Source organism: Schistosoma mansoni, chromosome 2 (assembly GCF_000237925.1).
Source record: "Schistosoma mansoni strain Puerto Rico chromosome 2, complete genome".
NCBI lineage: Eukaryota > Metazoa > Platyhelminthes > Trematoda > Strigeidida > Schistosomatidae > Schistosoma > Schistosoma mansoni.
The window spans coordinates 4,199,964-4,226,195 of record NC_031496.1 but is presented as its reverse complement, the minus strand read 5'-3'; the positions used below and the strand labels follow the sequence as shown (position 1 = coordinate 4,226,195).

Sequence of the window (26,232 nt, the reverse complement as noted above, 5' to 3'; positions counted from 1 at the left end):
AGCCAAGGAACCAGATGCGACCAGGATAACCATGTTCGGGACCAAATGTATATCATACGTATTTGGAGCCAGAGAGATCGACTGAGTGCGTTGACTAGAGCGTGGGTGATCAGGCCAGCTTTCGCGAAAGTTGACTGAAGTCGACGATACCGTAACAGCGATGGTCGGAGGCGTAGGCTCGGGGTAAACAAAAAAAATGATAGAAAAAGAGAAAAGTGTAGCTTTCTTGTAGTATAGGGGCAGATTCCTATACTGTATCCGTAGTTGGTTATGAGGTTAGTCGAGAAAGCGTACGGGTAAGCGTACTCGGCGACCAGAACGTGAGACGGTAGTCTCGTTCGAACCTCGTGAGCCTGCAATCTCATCCGCAGTCAAGGGCGGTGTGGTCTGCAGGTCTGGACGTGAGACGGAAGTCTCGTCCGTAGACGGGGCAGATGACACGTGCTGTTGACTGGGACGTGAGAATGAGGTCTCAGGTGCATCTAGCGTGGGATCCGAAGTAGATGTAGAAATCCCGCTAGAAGCTCTGATGGGTCTAACATTGGGTCTCGGCTTATCAGGTATAGCACTGTCATCGACGTGTGCTGGCTTGAGACGATCAATGCTGACTGTTTCGATGCGGCCACGTCGATCAACCTTGAAGGTCTTTTCGTGACGGGAAATCACGTGAAAAGGGCCCTCGTAAGGCTGTTGTAGAGGTTTGCGTACCGAATCTACTCGTATGAAAACATGTGAACAGGTAGATAACTCTCGAGGGAGAGCGACCTGTCGATGTTGTATACGAGTTGACACCGGAGTCAGTGTTCGCATGAATGCAGACAGTCGTTGGACGTAGTCTGATTCGCCGAACTTAGTGCTGCTCCGTGGTGTGAAAAATTCCCCAGGCAGACGCAATGTCGTGCCGTAAACAAGTTCAGCGGCGGAACATTGAATATCTGCCTTTAGACTCGTTCTGATTCCCAGGAGGACGAGCGGAAGGGTTTCGTACCAATTGTTGTTTTCGTGTGCTCGAAGAGCACTTTTAAGTTGGCGATGAAACCGTTCAACTAAACCGTTTGATGCTGGATGGTAGGCGGTAGTGCGTATGCGTTCCGTACCAAGCAGCCGTGTTAGTGAGGAGAATAATGCGGACTCAAATTGTTGTCCTCGGTCAGTCGTGACAGTCGAGGGACAACCGTACATAGCTATCCATCGTTCTACGAAGCGGTGAGCAACTGTCTCCGCCGTAATAGACGTGATGGGAATAGCTTCGGGCCATCTTGTGAAACGATCAATGCATGTGAGTATGTGATCATACCCGTGTGATGGTGGTAATGGTCCTACAATGTCTATGTGAACGTGATCGAAGCGAGCATCAGGCGTAGCGAAAGTGCCAATAGGGGCAGCTACGTGCCTGTGCACTTTTGATCGTTGACATTGTAAACATTGTTTTACCCACATACGGACATCTTTATTCATTGACGGCCAGACGTATCGTGCAGCTATGAGGCGTAGGGTGGCTGCGATACCAGGATGAGATAGACCATGAAGGGCATCAAAGACGAGACGGCGATAAGCGGAGGGTACGATGGGTCGAGGGAGGCCCGTGGAAGTATCGCATAGGATAGTACCAGAGCTAGTAGCTAGGGGTACTTCCCGGCACTGAAGGGACGTAGACTGTTGTGCTTCCGTGCATGAAGTATCGTTTGCTTGGGCGGCGGCCATAGCAGGTAGGTCAAGCATTGGCAAAGTAACTGCATTAAGTTGGATACGTGATAAAGCATCAGCAACACAGTTCGACTCGCCTTTGACGTGACGAAGGTCTGTCGTGAACTGGGAGATATAGTCCAAATGTCTGCACTCTCGTGGTGAGTAGCGGTCAGACTTGGTATGCAGAGCATACGTTAGGGGCTTATGGTCGGTGAATAAGATGAACTTACGACCTTCTACAGCGTGCCGGAAATGTTTGATGGCGCAGTAGGCTGCTAGCAGTTCGCGACCAAAAGCGCTATATCTCGTCTCCGTGGGAGTGAGGCGTCGTGAGAAAAATTCGAGCGGCTGCCAACTACCGGAGATATTCTGTTGCATAACGGCTCCTATGGCGAAATCCGATGCATCAACCGCTATACTAAGCGTGGCTGATGGGTCAGGATGCACGAGAAGTGTGGCTTGAGCTAGGGCCGTTTTGATATCTGAAAATGCAGTACGTGCGGCGTCGTTCCATTCCAGTTTGCGTGGATTACCGCGAAGTAAATCGGTTAACGGTCGTAACTGTTCTGCCGCGTGCGAAATGAAGCGTCGGTAGAAGTTGACCAAACCGAGAAATGCCTTCAGTTCCTTGAGTGTGGACGGTACAGTGTACTCCTTTATAGTACGTACTTTATCCTCACAAGGTAGAATACCCTCATGCTTAATAACATGACCTAAGAATTTTATTTCCTTCTTCCCGAGTTCACACTTGTCGGGGTTGACTATTATTCCATTATCCGAAAGGCGCTGGAATAGTAGCGTCAGGTGTTGATAATGTTCATCTACGTTTGATGATGCGATTAGCAGGTCATCAATATAGACGTGAACAAAATCTAGGTCTCGTACAATGCTATCGATAAACCTTTGGAAAGTTTGAGCAGCATTCCGTAATCCAAATGGCATTCGTAGGAACTCAAATAAACCGAAAGGAGTCGTGATAGCAGTTTTCTCTATATCTTCAAGAGCGACTGGGATCTGATGATATGCTCGTATCAGATCGATCTTGGAAAAAATTGTCGTGCCCTTGAGTGATGCCGTGATGTCATGTATGTGGGGGATGGGATAGCTATCGAAACGTGTAGCTGTGTTTAACGCTCGGTAGTCTCCGCATGGTCTCCAACTAACCCCATCCTTTTTTCGAACCATGTGGAGAGGTGAGGCCCAAGGACTGTGAGAAGGACGAATAATACCAGTAGCTAGTAAATTGTCAAACTCACGTTTAGCGAAAGCTAATTTGTCCGGTGCCAGTCGGCGAGGTCTTGCCGTGACTAGTGGTCCGCGGGTGACTATGTGGTGTACCACACGATTGGTCACCGATGGAGTCTCCTCGAGAGGTTTAGTTAATTTGAGGAATTTCTGAAATAAAACGTGGAATAAATCGTCACGCGAATGAAATACACCTGTGATTCGGTACGCGTTTGTGTGGGCTTTAGAGCCCATAAAGTTGCTGTTCGACGAAGTATCAATTAGCTGCAGCCTACGTGAATCAACTAGCAATTCATAGTGCTGTAGGAAATCGATACCGAGTATAGCTGTGGGAACATCGGCAATGATGAACGTCCACAGATACTGTCGTCGGTTGCTCAGGTTGACCGTAAGTTGTCGTGTACCATAGGTGGGAATGACTGAGCCATTCGCAGCACGTAGTCGAAGCATAGTGGCTTGAGACTTACTGTTACCGATAGGTACGACAGAAACTTGGGCACCCGTATCCACAAGGTACCTAGCGTTGGTGCGATAATCGTGCACGTAAAATAAACGGCCAACCTGAGGTGAAGTGCCGGCGAGTACGGCCGCATTTACTCGCCGGCTGAGAAGTTTCCCGCCTTGTATGAGCAGGGAGCTCGACAATGACGGGCACCGGCTCCGAAAGCACGGTGGAACCAGCACCAACCTGGACTCGCTTCCGAAACCGCCTTCTGGCGTGGCTTGGAAGATGCCCGCTTGGGGCGAGTCGTTACGGCTTTTCGAGATTGTGACCTGGGTCGGGGGACGTAGGGGGCTGGCACATTTGCGCGGTCTCGGAAACTGAGACGAGTATGGATACATCTGTCCCTATCCCCATGAGCCGGAGGTCGTCTAGCATCGAGATCAACGTTAGAACGGGAAAAACTAGCAACAAAATGGTCGCCTTTGGTGTTAACTCGTGCCAGAATCTTATCTGCTATGAGGGCCACCTTGTTGAGCGGGGTGTCCTCGAGCAGAGCCGTAAGGGTTGGCTGGATACTGACTGGTAAGGCTTCGAACCACAACTCTTTGACTATCTCAGAGTCAGCTGTCATGTTTCCTGCAAGGGATTGCAGGCGCGTGAGGTGGTGGCTCGGCTTAGCATCACCCATAGGGTGACGTGCTAAAAGTGTCCTCAATCTTTCCTCTCTTGATGGGAGGAAATGTCGAAGGATGGCATCCTTAAGACGGTCATAAACGTTTGGAACGTTGGGATTGAGGACAACCTCACGGACAGCGGTTAGGTGATCCCCGGGCAATGATTCCAAAGCGTAGGCGTACTTCTGCCTTTGATTGGTTATGCGGCGGATCTCAAATTGAGATTCCAGTGCCGCGAACCAGACTTCTGGATCATGGGGGATGAAAGGAACCGGTCGGAAACTGATAACCTGTATCTCGGAGTCTATCATATTTATGTTATTCTTATCGTTATCTACCATATTAAGTTGCCAAAATATTATATATTGAAAAAAATCAATACGAATATATGCAACAGATGTGGATAGATAAATAGACTCACCGGATTGATCTGGTTTGGAGAATTGGCCAAGTTTGATCTGGTTTGGAGAATTGGCCAAGTTTGACTTGTGCTCGATGGATTGGGTTACCAGCTGTATTGCGTGTTCCAACAACGGCTCACCAGTTTGTTGTGCGTGTTCCAAATACGGCTCACCAGTTGTAGTGGATGTCGAGTCGTGGGCGGACTATGATCACCACTACTATTCGATTACGCGTACAAATATGACTTGGTTCCCTTGATAGCCCGTAAATCAGAAGGCTTTACTAGTCCAGATCAAGTATAATTATTGGCGATCTCGTGGTATCGAAATAATACCGAGACGTGCCAAAGAGTACAAGCGAACAAGCAGTGCGTGAGCAAGCTCGAACCAAACCAGGCGGTATATGGAACAAGAAGTGAAACGGATACAGTTAAACAAATACAGTAAAACAATCTCTGGTACAATTGGTTACAATAATAATAATTGTTTCTATTATTCCAATCGTGTTCTTATCGAGACTGGCCGGTCACTACAGGCTGGTGGACTGACTGCCACGGATTCATGTCTGTTGCCCATCTAGATGTTTCATCATCCAAGCACGATCGCAGATGGTAGTAGTAGTCTCCGATTGGGACGTAAGCACGACATTTTGCTCAGTTTCCATATCGAGTAATCCGGTTTAATTTCCATCAATAGCGGTTTCCGAAGAGTTATGCCATGACAAGCGGAAACTCGTCAGGGAATTTGAAGTTGTCAGTATCATAATGGGATAGTGATGGAGGGAAATAATACTGAATCTTACAAGATGAACAAAAACAGCGATCATCATTTGCATAAATAGATCTACTGACAGCGTCTGATCTCGTGAATGTGGAAAATTACATGGCACTGACCTCCACTCCAATGTTCATAAAAGTGAACCAGTCAGAAAGCAGACAGAGGTTTGGCGCGAAATACAACTGACAACCTCATTTGGTTTAGGTGATTTCGCTTCTCTCACTCTTGTGTTGTCGATTTCTCCCATTATTAAATGTAATTTCAATCTATGTGGTTGTTGATCCGACTCAATTTCTCTGTTGTTATCTTCTACAGCTCTCCATGATTATGCACTGCATTCCACCAGTATTCAAAGTACTTTCATTTTAGACGCGAGCCGTCATACATACATATAGACATGTAATTTTTAGGAGGGAATGTGGGTTTACAATGTGGTTTTCATCATCATACTATTTGAAGGCCTGTGGCTTGCAGAGTTCAAGAGTGTTGACTCACATTGCATGTTGGCTAGAGAAATCATAAATAGATATATTTCCCTCCCTCTTGAACCTAGTAACGCTTATGTTAAAGCCGCATTTTGTTATCTTTAGATCAGGTGGTTAATTTGTGCGGAGAAAACGGCGGATCTGAGTCTATTGACTGCTGTAATGAAGGTTCGCTGAAAAACATTGTGTCTATTGGCGCATTCGAATTCACTGAGCACTGGCGCATATTCTGGCTTAACATAAGTCAGAATTTAAGAGAAGATGCTCATTATCTGCAAGGTTTGTTACATAAAATTAACTAATGATCCAGACTACATGTTAGGGAGTTTAAAACTAACATTGCAAAGTTTCCATGATCTCTTTGTAAACTCCTACGGATATAACTATGATCAAAACAAGGATTTCGTTGAGGCATTCTTCCGTGAACTGGAAAGTTACATGCTGGGAAACCGGCAAAATATAGCGTCGTTGGTTGATGACTTTTTCGATGGCCTGTTAATTCGTGCACTCCGTGTAATGCTGTTTGTAAAAACTGAATCGGATAGTATTGTAGCCGACTGCGTTGCTTCCAAGCTAAGACCTATGAAGCCATTTGATCAAGCGCCCGAAATAATAAGAGTTATGGCAACTCGCGCATTTCCTCCTTCCAGGATTCTTAGGAATGGTCTTCTTTTAGGAGATCGTGTGGTTCAGGTTTTATCAAAGGTAAGCGACACCAGTCATTCTTGATCTGTTGTTCCAAACTTTTACTTATAGATTGCAATCTATTCATCTAACTTAATGTGCCTGTACTACTTCAGTCTATTCTCTATAGTCAAGGCTCAGTTTATATTAATTCATTTTCAACAATCGCGTTTCAAGTTAAAAATTTACTTCTGCGTTGGATCAAAGGGCATCCATAATCTAAACAAAGTCCATAATCTTGTGCACTTATTCATGCTTGACTACGGAATAGCATTAGTAATTAATTAACAATTAGAAACAACTAAGTTATTTAGAGAAAGTGGTGTTTGCCTCATTCTTAATGTCTTTGCAATACTAGGTACACATTATTTTACTGTGCATTGACGTATAGTGTAAACAAATCGCACATTATTAGTTAGGGATCATCTCAAGTATGCCTCTAAAAACCAAGAGAGAGCATCACCTTATCTGGTTTGGTTTAAGCGAACAGATAGCACCATTGGCTCCCCTAGTGTGGATCAAACTCAACCACTCGGTGTGGGAATTAGGTGCTATTTACTCTGTAAGCTTGGCATTTCTATCCATCCAAATGTAAGATACTTCCGTAAGATTAAAAAAGCCTCTGTATTCACCAACTCGTGATTAATAAACAAAACGTTCATGTATCTCGGTATTGGCTTAAACCCTAATAAGATAACTATGTACTGGATTAATCGTCGCATGATCGAAGCCAAAATAAAATGTAGTTTGGTACTGTTTCGGTTCCGTAGCAACGTTTTTCTAATTGTGACGTGTGTTATTAATGTCTCGTCAGAATTTCTGAATTGCTTGAGTATAATCTCCGAGCAAGTAACATTGAGGTTCATTAAATGTGGTAAAGCAATTAATGAGGTTAAACACTCATTGATAAGGACAAGCAGCTGTCTGTATGGTGTTTGCAGTCGTGGGATCGATAACGTCGAACTGGAAGATGGTTCAAAAATCCAACGACAGTTTGAATGTGGTTCTATCGGTATGATTTCGTCTTCCTTTCCTTAGATTAAGATTTTTCAGGACGGCTTTACTTTTTGTCTCTTGTCTTCGAAATTTTAAAACGTTAGATAAGTAAAGTATTTTTAAATCTTTTGCTTCCAGATAGCAGTGAATGATAGTTGTATAAATGAATGGATTAAACTACGTTACTGTAATTTATGTTCAGGAGTAATCCAACCTCTCATTTGTCGACATAGTTGTTTTAGTCGTTTGTCCACATGTTTTTTGTTATGGACTGCTTTTGATAAATACTGGCTATCATTCATTGGTAGGTTGAATATTTCATAAATTATTTACATAAAAGTATTATTTTTATGTTTGGATGCTGACTTACAAACTGTCTGTTCCATTTATTTAGTAAACGAAGTTCCTGTTTTTATCGAAAATAATAGACAGCCTATTGAAGAAACCCTGACAGACTCACTGTATACTGACTACCTTTAGTTTCTGAATATAGCTTGTTTAGTTCCTTCAGTATTGTCTTAGGAGTTAGTTTTTAGTGTTGGTAATATGGTTTTAGTATTAGCTCAGATGTAAATAATCTATGCATAGTAATGTCCTGAGAGGTTTGATTCCGTCTAAGTCACTGTATGAGCTATGGTAGTTTGGTCACAAGAAGTTGGATGTATGTGCTTGCGTCCGAAGCCTTAATCTATATTTTTAAAACCCAACGTTTGTGTGGTGATTACGTTTAGCAGTAGCCGCATCGTTGTCTCCAAGGGAATATTTACATCTTGCGGAAGCACCATGCAAGTAATTCACAGTTGAAAATATAGTTTCGTAAGTACTTTCATTATTTCGGCATCAATCTAGCCCATATTTTCGTCTGACGTCCAATCGATGTGACTTAAAACCTATTATCTCTTTTAAAATTTCACTTATCGTCTTGCTGAAACATAGTTTTTGCCATTATCTGTCTGTACTATTCTGTAAATATAGTTAATCTTTAACATTTTGATAAGATTTTTTAATTATTTTACTAGTTAGTATGCAGTCCGTTAATTTTATGACAAGTAGTTTCAACTCGTTGATACGGTACACCCTAACATTGTGGTGACACTAAACACTATTCTTTTGTATAAGCACAGGTTCTAGTACAACAAGATGCAAAAAATATCATATATGAATCGATAATGTGCGAAAATAAAAGAGGGAAGCTTGTTGGTCTGTGAATAAATGAGCGCGGGTAGTATTTGACAAAAGAAACAACCAAGAAAGACTTTTTTCATTTAAGTAAGATAATCCCATTTTAATGAAATCCAACAAGAAGCTACATTAGCGACGTCACTAGCTTCTATTCTGAATCGTATCTTATTACAAGTTAAGTCAGTGTGTGACTAATGAGAACATAGATGGGAACAACCAATATATTTCGATACAAAATTACAGAGCTCTTTCGTAAAATGTGAAAACCATACATTAAATACTCCATTTGCAAATCCCCCATCAAGTGTCTCAATCTTCGTCGTTCTTTTATTACCATCACAATTACTCTCTGTTCTGAGCCATTTAGTCGAACAACACACAGGCGACTATTAACGGGGATCCATTCTGATAGTGCTTGTTCTGCCCTCGTACTAAGTGCTATACCTACACCTGCAAGTCCACGAGAACTAGCCATAGGGTCACCAGATACACGGAGGATGTATTTCGTTGGCTGTCCATTTTGGTGAGGTGGGGTCAAGTGAATGACCACACTGGGATCCTGTATGCGTGTTTCGGAGACACAGCATACATAAATGGTACGAGATTCTAGGGTTTTAGCTAAGGAGGCCTGTTGACCGATTTGGCATAGGGTACGTACGTTGAAGGCTCCAATGTGTAGTTTGGAGCGAGGTTTTAGTAGACCTGGGACAGTGTTTTGCGCACTAGAATCGTTGGTCATGGTAACACTTGAGGAGGAATCCGAAAGAGGAAGTTTAGTGTTGAAAGTCGAGGTAGGAGGAGTAATAGGAATTGAAGAAGGAGACTGATTATGAATACAGCGATCTTGAGTGCTGTTAGAGGTATGAGAGCAGTTATCACTTCCCGGTTGCCCACACCATGGAAGGGTTCTTCTAGAGGTACCTGAAAAAGAAATTGAATTAGAAGTGGTCTTAATGACCTGAGAGCGTGACCGCAGTGCCCAAGGGACAACTGCTTGAGGTCGGTCACATACGACCTTTTTGTGAGTAATTCTTGTGTTAGCTCCGTACTTGTTGTAACCTTACCGCAGGAGACGGATATTTTTGGTATGAGGCGAGGTGTACATCTTAGGGTCGACCTTTTCTAACCCCACCCCTCCTTGTGGGAAGGCAGCATCGCTGTTATGCTGGTTGTCTGAAGGAAACACCTTACTGCTGTCACACCTCTGTACAGTCATCAGTACGACTTCGCCTTCGGACCTTGGTTTGCCGCTCTTCAACCGACCTGTCTGGCATGGTAGGACCTTGAGGAACGATTGTTCCAGCCAGTATAGCTCGATTGGTTCGTCAAGATAGGCAAGCTCGACCGCCACGTCAAGATAGCAGCAACGGTTGGGGCTGATGGTATCCGACCAACAGACATTGAGTATCTTGCATAAACAAATGCTTATAAATACTTGTGCATTTTTGCTGATCGTTGTGGTAGTTCTGCAAGTTTCAGCTCCGTACAGTAGGGCAGTCTTGACGTTCGTATTAAAGATTCTTACTTTGTTATTGGTTGACAGTTGTTTTGATTTCCATATGTTCTTTAACTGTAGGAATGCGGCCCTTGCTAGGATCGCTCAAATCATAACGCATCATTAGTCTATGAAGTCATTAGCTGCATGCTGAAGCCATGTTAGTGAACATAGATTACTTGATTGGGATCTACGTTATTATGGTAACCAATGGTTGGATATATTGTGTAGCAGCTCAGAACCAGTCATTGTAGCAGATGCATGCATTTTTCGTCATCCCTCATATCTGAGGTCCTGAAATTATCTTATACTTTTCCATCCCACAGACTCATTCTTAATTCTCGAGTCATATCCTCTGCGTCTTACGTTTTATACTACCACTGATACTGTTACTACGTCTCTCTCTCTCTCTCTCTCTCTCTATATATATATATATATATATATATATATATATATATATATATATATATATCGTCTTGTAGTGTAAATGGTTGATTTTATGTTGAGTCATATTGGCTAACATTGACTTAGAGTGTTTTGTCAACTTATGCGAATCGTCGTTTCATTCCTATTACATACCGCATATTATCTATTAAAAATGTTCCAATAAAACCGTTCTTTCCACACCACCCTATTTTTAAGCTTAAAGTAAGTGAAATCCACCTTATTTTTCCAGATCAGATTGTTCGTGTTGCTGAACGTTTAAAAGACTCCAAAATTTTCCCCCAGGTTATTCGACCATTACAAATACATATATCTGATGCTATTATGAATCTTCAAACTATACTCTTTCGACTGGATCAATCTGTAAGTTTACGTGTTATTCAGAGTTTTTTCAGTAATTCTATGGTATGTTGAAATTAACTTGGTGATTTCATCATTTAAGCAACTGAATTTTGACCACTGATCGTGGTCCACTTCCTTCGGTGTAGTATACAGAGTTTTATCACTAACCTTCAACGCAGTACAGCTCAAATCTGAGTACTTGGATCACTAAATTTAATTCCTGATGTACATCATTGCATCAAAAGTTTTATACCTCTTCAAACTTAGTGTTTTAGAGCTATCCGGTTAATTCATAATTCCTAAGCCTGTTTTCCCCTATATGATTTTCAATCAAACATTATCCTGAGGTTCTTGGAAAAAGTGTTTTTGTTTGTTTGTTTGCTCACTCCTAACACGTTTATTAATTGGCAATTCATCATCCTTTACATTGTTGTGCAGTTTATGTGAATCAGGTTTTATCAACTTTACTCTCGTTGGTAGAAGCGTTTTGTATCGTTTCTTCAAATAGGCTCTGAGGAACACGACAATTTTTCCATTGTTGTTAAAGCAAATCATATATGACAGCTTTTTTGATGTCTAAATAACAAATAGGCTTTATAAACTTTTTAGTGTATCTACTTCTGTAGATCAATAATATATGGTTCTATTAAACGTATCCATGATCAATTGTAAGTCGTTAAGTGAGCTCAAGATGATATTTATTCAAAAATCTATAGTACCATTGTTATGCTCCTACCTAGCTGTATTTAATCTACCAATATACATCATCTTAGTTTGAATAAATTGAAAGCAAGATATTATAAATACTCTAGGTTATTCAAAGATGACAAATGTTAATCGCCGAGACAGGTCTTAGACATTGATTAGATAAAAAATAAAGCTAACCAGGTTGTCCAAATATGTCATTTGCCATTTGACGAGCATAAATTTATAAGACTAACTTCTTATGAATCGATTAGTCCCACTAGACCAACATACGTGATTTTCCGTATTAATACACAATAAAGACGCTAATCATTCTTCGATCCAAACGTAAGTATTGGTTTAGCATGTTATATTCAATCTTCCTTTTTTTTAAATTTTTGTTCTTATTGTATAATGGTTACATTGTTGTGGTACAAAATTCTAGCCGAACCTTTTATTTGTTCGTGGACTAAATTATAATATACTCTGAGTCTTGAATACCTGACTTCAAACACTACCCAAGCAAGCAAGGTTATTACGATAGATATAGCTTTTAGCCCCCAAATGTCCTAGTACGGCCGAGAGTGGGGAGAGTCAGCTCTCCCTCCTGAAATGCTCTCACATGGCCACGCGTATATAGCCTCTGCCAGAGAAGTCCTACTCACTGCCTTCTCGTGGCATCATTGTTATTTACGAAATTGAGAAGACGAAAAGCGAATGTCCGGCGCTTTAACCGGGTTGGTGGCTACGGAGGGTCCACCTAGGGGAGTTGGAAAACCCTCATTCCAAATCAATCGTGCACATGGGCTCCAGTATCCTGAGTGAACAAATGGCGTATGAGTCAATAGTTGGTCACCGGCTACCATGGGACTGCATCTCCTTACGATGCTCCACTGCCTTGTGGATCAGACTTTCAGGTCAAAGACTCAGGGTGTAGGCTCCTAAGAAAACCACCTGCTTCAGTTTGGGCACGTGGGCAGTATCACAGCCCTCACACAAATCAAATGAGATTTGTGTAGCGCGTATATATCTGGTGCTTTCTTGTACCAATATTTATGTGTTTAAATAAAATAAAATTTAGCCTAGAACATGACCATGCACACAGTTGTTGACATATCATGTACGTATTTTTAATTACGGTTTGATTTAATACACCTATCAACATGTGCTCAGCTTTTAGATATAATGTTAAGTGATATCTTTAAATTAACCAGGATAATCAAATTTGCTATACCTCTTATTCTAGTTATGGATAGTTCATCAAGAAAATTAAATATATTTTTACTTCTACATGGTCACTAAATACTTTTTTTATCCCTCCCTCCCACCTAGGTCAACACCATTCTTTGAAATAGGAGTAATCAGGCGTTTACGTATATTAAACATATAATTGTATTTAGGTTAAACGCTTCATTAGGCAACCTTCCTGTTTGATCTTTACTTGTACATCGTTGGTAGATATCATTCCTCCGGTGCGTCAAGCAAAAATTACCATTTCGGAGAGGAAAATCTTTATACTCACTATCTTACATATGTTATCATCCTAAATAATCGAGTGAAAACGTACATGGTTTCCACCATAAAAAATTATTGATAATACTAATTGCTATAGATAATTCAAGGAGCAATTTTTTCTTCAGTTCATTTTCATGATATCCCGAGTGTTGCTTACTTAGTGGTTCAAGTTTTTTTTTGAAGGACCAATAAACTACTTCTTACAACTTTAAGCAGCGTGATTTTGTGAAAAAGCATTTAACATCATATTTCTTCATGTAATATCGTTTTTCAAAATCTCTTATTTATCCACAAGTTGTATACCGTATCATCTAAGTTAGAAGCTTTGTTTAACTTTGGACCAGTCAGTCATATGGCCACGCGTATATAGCCTCTGCCAGAGAAGTCCTACTCACTGCCTTCTCGTGGCATCATTGATATTTACGAAATTGAGAAGACGAAAAGCGAATGTCCGGCGCTTTAACCGGGTTGGTGGCTACGGAGGGTCCACCTAGGGGAGTTGGAAAACCCTCATTCCAAATCAATCGTGCACATGGGCTCCAGTATCCTGAGTGAACAAATGGCGTATGAGTCAATAGTTGGTCACCGGCTACCATGGGACTGCATCTCCTTACGATGCTCTACTGCCTTGTGGATCAAACTTTCAGGTCAAAGGCTCGGGGTGTGTCCCCCTAAGAAAACCACCTGCTTCATTTTGGGCACGTGGGCAGTATCACAGCCCTCACACAAATCAAATGAGATTTGTGTGGCTCATGTCTATCTGGTGCCTCTTTATACCAATATTTATGTGTTCAAATAAATAAATAAATAAGTCAGTCGTTTATGCATCTCCAATATACGGTTATTGATAAGTTAATTTGTCATGGTAATTCGCTTGTGGTGTAATGGACTATATTAACTATTATCAGTTTACTAACTAATAGTCGTTGATCGTTTTTTATCCAAAATACACAGAATATATGAATACTTTAAAAGCTAAACGTATTCTCAGCAACCGGCTTGTTACACTTCAAAGGCATCTAATCTCTTTGCTTTTGTTGTTTGCCACCTAAATTCAACCAATACCTCTAATATATATATAAGATTACTTGTACTACGTATTTAATTTTTTTGGGTTTTAAGTGTTTTAGTTTTTAAATCTATACTATTTGTATAGGATGAATTTTTCAATGACTGTTTATTAGAAAACTCAAAAGAGCATCAGTCATTTCTTCCCAGGACTGATTATAGGCAACGACGACAACAGGAGTTTGTATTTGTTGATCATGATGTCGTAGGTCAGGATTACAAACATCCTTATGTTTATGGCAATTATGATATGCTGAAATCGTGGGCGGACAGTATTCATAACAAGGTATGCACATGCACAAATATTTTTTGTATATATGCATATATAAATGTCTTGCGTTTTTTATGGCGTAGATACGAATTAGAAAAAGTGTTTACGATATCATCATCATCATACGGTATTTATGACAATGCTTTGTTCCTGCTTACTAATAAAAGGTTTTGTGATCCTTAGGTTAAACAGAATGAAACCTGATTATACTTTGCTTTGAATGCGATGCTTGGTAGTAACCAACATGTCTTACATCAAGTAGATGTGCTTGCTTGCATTTATCATCATAGTATGTCTATAATCTTTTATATACTAGTACTTTCTTGCAGTTTGAGATAAGCCCAACTGTTAAGTGGTAAAAAATGATCGGGATTTGTGTATGTATAATAAATGAAAGCGGGGTCCGCTAGGAGGCGTTTAGTAGCCCCCATATCTGGCTCCAGTTAAACCATATGCTGATTATTATCGAAATATACATGCTGTCAACCCTCATGTATTTTTATCGACTCAATTCACGTTAGAGAATGGCGAAATAAAATAAGTCAAATACCAGAATAAATTTTGATTATGTATGTTGTATACACTCATTGACCCCAACAGACAATCAGAGAGATAAAGTGAGGGAAACGAAACGAAACAAAATGGTGCGCAGTGTAGTGGCGTGCTTCGCTAATCGATCGTCTTGATAACCGTTATTATAACAATCTGAACGGTGTATAATATCAGAAGACAAAGGGAAACAGCAACTACATTTTTATTGACCAATAACATAGGCTAGAAGGCAGTGAGCACACTAGCAAATGTAAGTAAGCGAAGGAAAGATGACGCATAGTGGAGATGGCTGGGAAGCCAACTCGCTATGAGCAAGCATTAATCAACATTTATAGTCAGACAAAAATGAATGACAGACATGCGATGAATAAGGTACGAAATGTGCATACACATGCGCTCATATAAAAAATATAGTCAAGGTCAATAAGGGAATAATTAACAAGATCAAAATATGACTCATAACATTATAGGTGAATTGGCTTGTCCAGAAACTAGAATAAACTATGTAGGTGTAATATAGTACACGACGTTACACTACTCCCCACAGCAGTAGGGATGGTGAGTAAGACAACTCATTTTGATCAAGCGTGACTCAATATTTACATTCAGACAAAATGAGTTACAGACACGTGATGATTTGAGTAAGCAATTAACATACATACGATCATATAGAAACAGTTAGGATCAATAAGCAGATAATCAACAAGGTCAAAATGTGGCTTCAGAAGAATGAATAAATTAATCTGTCCAGAAGGTAGAATAACCTATGTGGGTTTGACATAGTACTAGTGTTATAACTTGTGGATCGAGTAGTTGCTTTGTTAACATATGATGTGATAAGACGGCCAATCAGAGAGCAGCAATTTATCGATTGGAATAGTAACACACGAAACCGTACGAGCAGTCTGGAATACTTGTCGGTCCTGCTTTCGGCCTAGCCCAGCCAGTTAAGTTCAGAACAGCCTCTGTGGTATGAATCACTGTATTTCAAACATGCTGGGTTTATATACCAGTCAAACTGACCACATCGTACCATAAAATAAAAAGTAACATGTGTACAAGATTTAGCCAAATGTGGCTGTGAATACGGGGCTCAGTAATTAATAGACTAGGGATAACTCAAGAATGGTGAATCGTATAATAATAGTTTATAGTTCAAAATGAAGCTCATGATAAGGGGAACATGAGTATGAATAGTTTAGTAATTTAGCAATTACACGATAAAAATATATGCATAGTATTCGCTCATAAATGGATCCCAAAATTACCATCCATTATCCTTATCGAGGCATAACACACAATTCTGGATACTGATTGCACGAAATAATTACCTGATTTTCTACCGATTGGCGACGGGGTAACGAAAAATCGAACCTAAGTCAGCCTGCAATCTAAATTTGTTTCATCAGTTAAAATAAGCAATCATATATTTCATTTCTTAATGTTATACTCACAACATTATCATCATTAGTTAGTTTTTTCAGTTTAAACATCCAAGGATACAATTATCTCAGTAACTTTCGGAATGAATATTCCAGTTCTATGTTATAAGTATAATCAATCATAACTTCACATATATTTCCATACTTCTATTAAATGAGTCAAACTTGGGTAATAGATATCGAAGATGTAACTTAGATAAACCTACGCTTCTTTACCAAGTTGTAGCGTATTATGTTACATTTAACATTGTAGTATAGTTTAATAGATTTCTTGAAGCTCATTTGCTTTTTTGTTTTTTTTGTGTGTGATCTTTTTCAGTATCTCCCGGTACGCAAACCATTTTCTACTATCATCAAGTATTTTTGTAGTGATGATCTTCTACGTGTTTCAAAGGAAAATAATGATTATTTGTGTTGGACAGGTGATAGATTAACACCTATGTAAGACTTGAAAAAGTTTCAAATTAGCTCACTTTTTTTCTTATTTGACATTTTTCGTTACAAGCTCATCAGAATTGCCAAACTATCTCTTTTTGAGTTCAAACATAGTGACTCAACTGTAGCACACTTTACACTTGAAAATTCCTGAGTATTTTCGATGACAGTTAGAAAATCTCATTGTAGAAAAGAAGTAACAAGTTAAAACAAAGTGGTAGACACAAAGTTGCTACACTTTGTGATAGTTCAATAAGAGTAAAATTGTAGAATTAAGTAGATATTAGGAAAAACATCATACATAACTGTAAGATATTGATGAATCAAGAGTAATGAGATTCTCAGAGTCTAAAGGTAAACGAAGAAAAGCAAACATTTAAGCGAAAAATTGAACATAAAGGATATTGTTTCAAAGAACGAATAGAATTCAGTGTAAAATATTTGGCACAACATCAAAGTTTCAGATTTAGAGCGGACGGCTGCTCAGTACACTTTCTGAGGAGAAAAATCAATATCTAACTATCTCCTTAGATACAGAAATGCGATATATATATATCAATGGTTAACTAAATAAACTTAACGGCAAAGAAATTGACTATTTTGAATAAAAATTGTTTGCTTAGGCTTAAATAATCACGGCTTTAGTCATCGTCTGGATATAGTCAGTTTGGTTGAATGGGTCGAATTAGTTTGTTTTGTTATTTATTTCACACAAAACAAACGGGATTACTGTGACAGTTACAATTGTTGATAACATACTTTTATTTATTTATTTGAACACATAAATATTGGTATAAAGAGGCACCAGATAGACATGAGCCACACAAATCTCATTTGATTTGTGTGAGGGCTGTGATACTGCCCACGTGCCCAAACTGAACCAGGTGGTTTTCTTAGGGGGACACACCCCGAGCCTTTGACCTGAAAGTCTGATCCACAAGGCAGTAGAGCATCGTAAGGAGATGCAGTCCCATGGTAGCCGGTGACCAACTATTGACTCATACGCCATTTGTTCACTCAGGATACTGGAGCCCATGTGCACGATTGATTTGGAATGAGGGTTTTCCAACTCCCCTAGGTGGACCCTCCGTAGCCACCAACCCGGTTAAAGCGCCGGACATTCGCTTTTCGTCTTCTCAGTTTCGTAAACGACAGTAATGCCACTGTGAGAAGGCAGTGAGTAGGACTTCTCTGGCAGAGGCTATATACGCGTGGCCATGTGAGGGCATTTCGAGAGGGAGAGCTGACTCTCCCCACTCTCAGTCGTACCAGGGCATTTGGGGGCTGATAAAATACTTAAAAACATTCAAGATTTAATGAATATTTCGAACTTAAAATGATTACTTCCAAAAAAGATGTATAAATGTTTGTCAAGAATGAAATACATTGTGAGTCACTTCGTTACATCCTATCATACAATTATAAACGAGTGTTGTAAGTCACAAAACAAAGTATTTTTGGTTCTTGACTGTCAGATCTTCATTCATTGTTATAGAGGTATCAAGTCAATAATAATGGGACTAGATATCAATACTTTGGTTAGTAATTTAATTATGATCAGCTATGCGTCTTTGATGTCCACGAAATCTAGTGCCTGGTGTGAATAGAATTGATAATGTACAAATGTATGGAAATTAATAAAGAGTACATAGCATATCTTTGTCGATTAGCAGTCAAGCCATTTTAAAAACTAGGTTTTATAGCTCCACACCACAGGGTATAACTTTTCGCAAACATATTTTGGTGCACTATTACCATCATTTATCAGTTTCTGGTTTTTGGTAGGCTGGGATAAACTTTTGGGTTTCTGAATTCGGAATATTTATACCAGCAATCAACCGATAACGAAGTTGAGTTTCCAATTGGTCTCCGAAATCGCACTTAGCGGGCTGTTTCTGTGGTTCAAGTTTAAAGTCTTTAACATTCTGATCATTTGTCGCATCATTTTATGAAACTTTGATCTCTCTCTGCATTCAAAGCTAGCACACTGCATATGACTAATTAGTAACTCCTTGAGAGATTCATATGACAATGAAATCTGTTTCTCTGGAAAAGCCAGATTCCTTAGTAGGTTATGAGCTTCTTTGCCGATGAATGTCAGGAAATAAGCTGTGAACTTATCATCTTTAATATATTTTCTAGTCATGCATCAGATTTTGAACTGCTCCATTTGGTCTTTGAAGTCATCCCCACTTGAATTAATATCCAAATGCATTCCAATTATTGTATTATCTAGGAATTCTAAAAACAGTGTAATTTAGGCCAAATAGAACTAGGTTAGCACAAAGGAAGGTATTGTATTTAGAATTCGAAATCAACTAGGAATCAAGTATAAAACCATCATTATTTCATACAAACATCAGAGATTACGAATGATATATAGAAACAAGGTCTAACATCAATCTAATTGACTGTAAAGCAATATAAAACCTTTAAAATATTGTTTGTCTGTTCATTTATATTTATTTGTTTTTCCTTTTCAACTAATTGTCCGAAGTTCACTAGTATTCATATATATTATTATCACTCTTCTCTTTAACCTGGGCTTGGGACATGCAGTAACCCAAGAAGAGCTACAGGCTTCCACGTCTCAGGAGAAGCATGAGATACAGTGGACAGCTTAAATGCGTCTAGGCGATTGGAATTTCACAGATGACCTAGCTCTTCTATCCCATACATACCAACAAATGCTAGTGAGGACAGTCATTGTAGCAAGAGGTATTCGATTATATTTGTTATGGAAAAATTGCTGATCTTGAAACTAACACGTGTCTTCTCTGTACGTCAGTAAAATGATCAACCGACATCTTCCAAAATCAGATAATGTGGTTTTAAATAGCTGGAAAACTAACCTTTGTTGTTGTTGCATATTTCTTTTTTTATCTACTAAGTTAGAATATTTGTTATGTCTTCAATTAGTGAATTTATTATTATTTCAACTAATCTTATGACTTAACTCACTGATTACGTTGCGCATTCAATTCATAGGAACTAATCAACATTAAGGATATATATATATATATATATATATATATATATATATATATATAAACAATCATATGCTCACTAGTGACTGACTCCATGAGGTATTTCCTGGAGTTCTAGGGAGAAGCAGTGACCAATGGAGTTCAACCAGATCTGTTGTGAGATATCAACTCACTGAAGACAATGGTGGACGGTTACTCAGCTTTGTGGACTGGTTGAAGTTAGACATTAACACCGTTTGATGCTGGCTCGGTGGTCTAGTGTATAAGTGCTGGCGCGCGAGACTGATAGGTCCTGGGTTCGAATCTCGCGAGGCGGGATTGTGGATGCGCACTGCTGACGAGTCCAATAATAAGATGAAGCGGCCGTCCAGTGCTTCCAGGTTTTCTATGATGGTCTAGCATCAGTTGATTCATGATCTCAACTATCAAAGTTTATTATTGTCAATATCTAAAAGGCTATGAGATTAGTAGATTGGACTTCAGTTTGAATTATTATCCATGATGGTGATCATTGTATATGCATCTTTTTAACCCTCATTTCAATTAAACCAGTTTAAATAACTAAGTTGTTATCACAGGGGGTTTTTTGTGGAGATTGTCATAATTTTTTATAGTTAGGATCATGAGTCAATTGAAGCTAGGCGACCAAGAAAAACCTGGAAGCACTGGACGGCCGTTTCGTCCTATTCTTTGACTTCTCAGCAGTGCGCATCTACGATCCCACCTCGCTGGATTCGAACCCAGGACCTGCCAGTCTCGCGCCAGAGCACTTAACTAAGTTGTCGTTACATCTCAGTTTTATTGCATTTGGTTGTTGTTATTTTTATATATTAGTCTATTTGTTACTATAGTTTTCCTAAGTGATGTATTATATTGTAGTTAGCTCATTCACATGTATTTATAATTTACTTTATAGATCAAATATAACCGTAAATCTGATCGAAAATGAATCATTTCTTAAAATAAATCCTATGGCTGTCCGTGTCATTAATGATTTACAATACATAACTGAAATTATGCAATCTGTAATTCAAAATAATTCTGATCCTAATTATATACCAATTGAAGGGGAAAATAGAATTCAATCTATAGATAATGTAACTGTTTTTCGTCCACTGCCGAGTTATTCGACAACAAACTCAGTAAGTATAATAGTTTGTATATTTTTAGTTACATGATATTCAGAAGAGTTCTTACTGTACATGTTTATGCTTAAGAAGTTGTTTTACTGTCTGCTTAGTAAAATTTAGGGGGGAAATACAAATCGTTATCACACTTGTTTTCATAAGTGAAAGTCATTGCCGAATGTACACAGTCAAACTGGCTTAAGAATTACTTATTGGTGTTTTGATGGATAATGATGATGATGAATGTATCGTCAATAAATCTAGTTTCTCCTAAACCTCGTTAACAACTCCATTTTCTAATTTGACTATAAAGCAACCAGCTAATATTCTGAATTTGACACCACAGTCATTTCGTCAATTTGTTAACAACATTGTTAAAGACTTACACAGTAAATCGTTCCAAGTAACCTACCGTATGCCCTCTCATTTTTCCAACGAGGTTCGAGTCTACGATACCGTTCTATGTTCTCATAATAAATTTGTAACATCCCTGTCCTTTTCCTTAGGCTGATATTACATGATAGATGATTTTGATCATTTTCCCAAACATTTTTTGGTTGTTTTTCACCAATTTCTATATCTCCTTACTGCTTACACATATGAACTGATTATTCGCATATTTCTTACTACGCAATTTTTATCGGTTGTTATTTTACCGTTAATGTTCCCAAGTTTCGACTCAAGTCCAATATTAAGACATTCGTCCATCTCTGCTGATAATTTATCCAAGCTGTAATTATTTTTATTATTACTTGTCTGTCGACGATCAACATTAAGGCTGTTGATGTTCATTGGCCCAAGTCGCCATACCACATTAGTACAACACGATGAATATAATAAGATAAATAATAAAAAAGATCGAAATAATGTACCAGCAACATTAATGAGAAAGAAGAAGGATTGAGAATATGGTTCGGAAAAGCAGAGTGAAAAGATGGTAAAAGTATGGTATCCTGATGGCCTTATTAGTATAAAATATGTCCGATTCGCCCTCTGTCTCTCAGCCCTACGACCAATTAGAAAAGTGGTTTTCCAAACGCCTAATGAAGGGTTTTGTTTCAACAAATATTTCCGTTCAAATTTGGCAATAAATTGTTATTCTTATTATCCTGATCACTTTATCTCGTACGTCTATTTTGAACAGCTTGGGAATAGTCTAAGTAGAGGGACGTTTTGAAAATCCTTGAGAAATGTTTGATGAATTTCACGTTGAATAAGTTTTAGGTATGAACATATCTTTCTTTTGAAATTAGAAAGTCATACTCGGCATTCTTCACCACATGTATTCTCAAAAACGTTTTCTTCTTTAATTTCCAAAGAAACTTAATGAACTTTTATTCCATAGATTGTTGACATCCGAGTTGAATGAAGAATGCTGGTAGGGCAGCCTATGCTCCTCCGCTAGGAGTAACAGGCGTAGGTAAGCTTTCTTCCAACCTACTTAAATACTAGCAAACGTTATACATGGAGATGGATAGTTGATAATGTCCTGTATTGTCCCAACCACCTTGATCGATGTAGATTCACTACATCACCAATCAATTTTCCTCCTTTCCCTGGTACCACTTACCTAATCTAAGCACTGGTACCTTGATAGTTCCGACATACGTGAGTAATGCTTCGAGGTTATCTATGGTCGGATGCCTGCAGCCTACACATGTCCTTTTGTTTTCTAGGACCATGTTTCTTAGCTGCAATACAGTACATCTTACCATCAACATCTACTTTTTACGTACTACTATTAGTTATGTAATCTATTTCATCATCTCCAACGGTTATATTTGGTCTCATATTTTTGATGTAAATATTCAACTGCATATTATGGTGAAGGATAATAAAAATCTAATTGGAAGCAATGTTGTTCTAAACTACACTTCAAAAATCTTCAATATTTATGATGCACATTTTCTTGTTTTCTAGTACCATTTAGTTGACTCCAAATGATTCTTAAGAAAAAACAATGGATTATAGTTCGTCGATTAACTTCGAAGTTATTCACAGCTTTAATGGTTAGTGAACAATGGAATAGTGAATAAAGTAAGAAAGTTTAAGATCCATGTATGTTATACATCCGTTAATACAAACAGATAATAAGTGACACCGATCAGAGGTAAATACTGTCTTCTTAAAATAGACAGTGACTAATATGAGCAAAGTGACGGACACTGTGTAAGATAATTAAGTGTATAGATAGATGCACAGACGTTCATAAGACGCACAAGTAGAGATTTGACTAGGACAAAAATAAAATGGGTACACATATTGATGGTCACAATCGCGTTTGAAGTGAATGGAGTTATTAGGATGGTAGTAATGATTCTAGTCAGATGTTATCTAACATATTAACGTCTTTCCTAAAGCCAGAATAAACTCAGGCATCATAACAGAGAAATCGCTACAGGATGCTTAATCGAAAATTAAACTGGATGTTTACAATTCGGTTTTTGAATAAAACAGTGTTGACAGTCTGTTTTTCCACCGCTACTACAGAAAACATTCCGTGAGTGTTAAGTAAATGAAATCCTAATCACAATTGATTGATCACTGGGTGGCGATCAACGTCATGCGTGTCAAGTCCATCTTAGCGCTGATCGAATGCTATCGATCAAGTTGCAATGTGGCCACTAATCGCCACCCAGTGATCAATCAATTGTGATTACATCTCAGTCCTACAGGAGGTCGGTCACGGCACGAATAACTCAGTGGTAACGTCTCTGACTGTGAAGCTGCGTGACGCGGGAACAAATCTGTCAGGGAGCACCAGGGTCCCCAAATGCCCTGGTACGGCCGAGAGTGGGGAGAGTCTACTCTCCCTCTCGAAATGCTCTCACATGGCCAGCGAATATATAGCCTCTGCCAGGGAAGTCCTGCTCACTGCCTTCTCGTGGCGGGGGTGTTTTTTACGAAAGTGAGAGGACGAAGAGCGAATGTCCGGCGCTTTAACCGGGTTGGTGGACACGGAGTGTCCACCTAGAGGAGTTGGAAAACCCTCATTCCAAACCAATGGTACACATGGGCTCCAGTATCCTGATGGAACGAATGGCGGACGAACCTGTCATTGGTCACCGGCTACCATGGGACTGCATCTCCTCACGATGCTCTACTGCCTTGTGGATCAGACCTTTTGGTCAAAGGCTCGGGGTGTGGCCCCGTGAGAAAACCACCCGCTTCGGTTTGGGCACCCGGGCAGTATGACAGCCCACACGCAAATAAATGAAATGATGAATTCTATTGACGATACTATTCCTGCTCATACTAGAAGCAAGACAATTTACATTATTATTATTATTATTACCTTTATTATTATTATTATCATTATTATTATTATTATTTACCATATCGCTAACTCACCCCTTTTATCCCCAATTTGTGTAACCTTACTTTTCAACTTATGCAGCAGCTCGCCCATGGTGGAAAATCTGTCCTATCTAAACGATCTCCAGTCACTGTCTGGTTGAAAGTGAATGCTTCCACCGATTATGAATACTGAAGCAGTCTTTCTGAAACCACGTACGCCGTTCAAGCTGGCTTCCTTCAACGTTCGCACACTAATGCATATCAGTCAACAGATAGGGCTGGCTATGTCTTTGGAAGGTCTTAATGTTGATGTTTGTTGTCTATCCGAGACCCGTATTCAAGACTCTAGTGAAGTACTACAAATCCGCTCTCCATCTGTCGCCTCGAAAAGCTTGTTCCACGTGCGCTTATCCGGGGACCCTGTGGCATCTTCGTCTGGTCTTGCTGGCGTTGGTGTCGCACTAAGCGCTAGGGCTGAGGCAGCACTAATCGATTGGATCCCCATTAACAGTCGTTATGTGCTGTTAGATTAGAAAGTTCCATCAAAGTGAGAAGAAATCGGCGTGAGAAACGGTGTCTTTTCGTCATCTCCGCCTATGCCCCGACAGATTGCAGCCCGGATGCAATCAAGGATGAGTTTTACCACCAGTTAACAGTTCTTCTCCAGAAAGCGCGTTCGACAGATATTGTAGTACTAGCCGGAGACTTGAATGCACAGGTCATCGTCTAGGCACAGAAGAGAGTCGTTTAGGTGGCCGATGGGGACTTGTTGGTCGCAGGACAGATAACGGGGACCGTTTGCTGCAACTGTGCACAGACCACAACCTGTTTCTGGCCAGCACTAACTTCCGGCACAGTCATCGCCGGTGTGCCACCTGGCGTCCTCCCTCTGCATCCCAAGCCTGGACTCAGATTGATCACATCGCGATCAGCTACCGCTGGCGTGGTTGTGTACAAGACTGCCGCTCCTTTTGGAGTACCTATCTGGAGTCTGATCATGCCCTGGTCTGCACCAATCTCACCTTACTTTTCAGTGGCCGAAGGATTGACCACCACCAACGGATTGATGTTAGTAAACTGGCTGCAACTTCTGTTGAAAGTAAGTATCGAGCGGAGCTAGCCTCTAGGCTAGCTACCACCCCACCGAAAAGTATAGATGAGCATTGGTTGCTTCTTCACGACGCCATGAAAATCGCGAGTAAAGCCGCTTGCGGCTTCGCGAAACGTCCCGCTTACAAGCACTGGGTTTCTTCTGGCTCCTTACAACTGATGGAAGCCCGTCGGTCTACTCAGGGTGACCGTGAGTTTGACCACAAACGAAGGCTGTTACGTAATGAAATCGGGCAAAGCTTGCGTAAGGACCGGGAAGTCTGGTGGTCGGAGCGTGCTAATGAGATGGAAGCAGCAGCTGCATCTGGTAACTGCCGGAAGCTCTTCCAACTCATCCGAGCCACTGGCAGCAAGAAGTCTGGTGTGAGTGAAACAATCTACGAGGATGATGGGATGCCAATCACTAACATCTCTCGACGTCTTGGACGATGGGCGGGATTTTTCGAAGGGCAGTTCAACTGGCCTGCTGTTCCGGCAACATCAACCAGTTTGTCCTGCCCCCCATGGCCGGTGACGACTGATCCACCAAACGAGGCGGAGGTCCGCAAGGAACTCTAACTCTCGAAGCGCTACAAATCACCGGGCCCAGATGACTTACCTCCGGCTCTTTTTAAAGATGGTGGTGACCTTCTGACTAAGGAATTGACTGTGTTGTTTGGAAAGGTTTGGGAGCAAGAAAGTGTTCCAACATCATGGAATGAGTCAATAGTCGTCCCTATCTTTAAAAAGGGTTCACGTTGTTCCTGCAATAACTATCGGGGGATAAGTCTACTTCCGATTGCGTCCAAACTATTGGCTTCTATCATTCTTCGTAGGTTGTTCAAAACCCGAGAACGATTGACTCTCGAAGAGCAGGCTGGTTTTCGTTCTGGCCGAGGATGCATT

The 26,232-nt window shown here is 40.1% G+C and overlaps 2 protein-coding genes across 3 annotated transcripts; one reads left to right on the top strand and one right to left on the bottom strand.

The window, feature by feature from the left end:
* Positions 1 to 5,647: 5,647 nt before the first annotated feature.
* Positions 5,648 to 16,836, top strand: Smp_105200.1 (putative glypican; the record flags this gene model as incomplete). 2 transcript variants are annotated; one of them, XM_018795390.1, is made up of 7 exons in its annotated part: positions 5,648 to 5,783; positions 5,822 to 5,995; positions 6,027 to 6,421; positions 7,535 to 7,700; positions 10,750 to 10,880; positions 14,215 to 14,412; positions 16,711 to 16,836. In XM_018795390.1, the coding sequence occupies 7 exons, from the start codon at positions 5,648 to 5,650 to the stop codon at positions 16,834 to 16,836; spliced, it is 1,326 nt and encodes a 441-aa protein (XP_018649708.1). The 2 variants fall into 2 exon arrangements, with proteins under 2 accessions (XP_018649708.1, XP_018649707.1); XM_018795391.1 differs by having other exon boundaries at positions 5,681 to 5,995.
* A 3,972-nt stretch (positions 16,837 to 20,808) lies between these two features.
* Smp_105190 (putative collagen alpha chain) lies at positions 20,809 to 21,732 on the bottom strand (the record flags this gene model as incomplete). Its single annotated transcript, XM_018795389.1, has 2 exons — positions 20,809 to 20,952; positions 21,538 to 21,732. The coding sequence occupies 2 exons, from the start codon at positions 21,730 to 21,732 to the stop codon at positions 20,809 to 20,811; spliced, it is 339 nt and encodes a 112-aa protein (XP_018649706.1).
* Between the last annotated feature and the right edge of the window lie 4,500 nt (positions 21,733 to 26,232).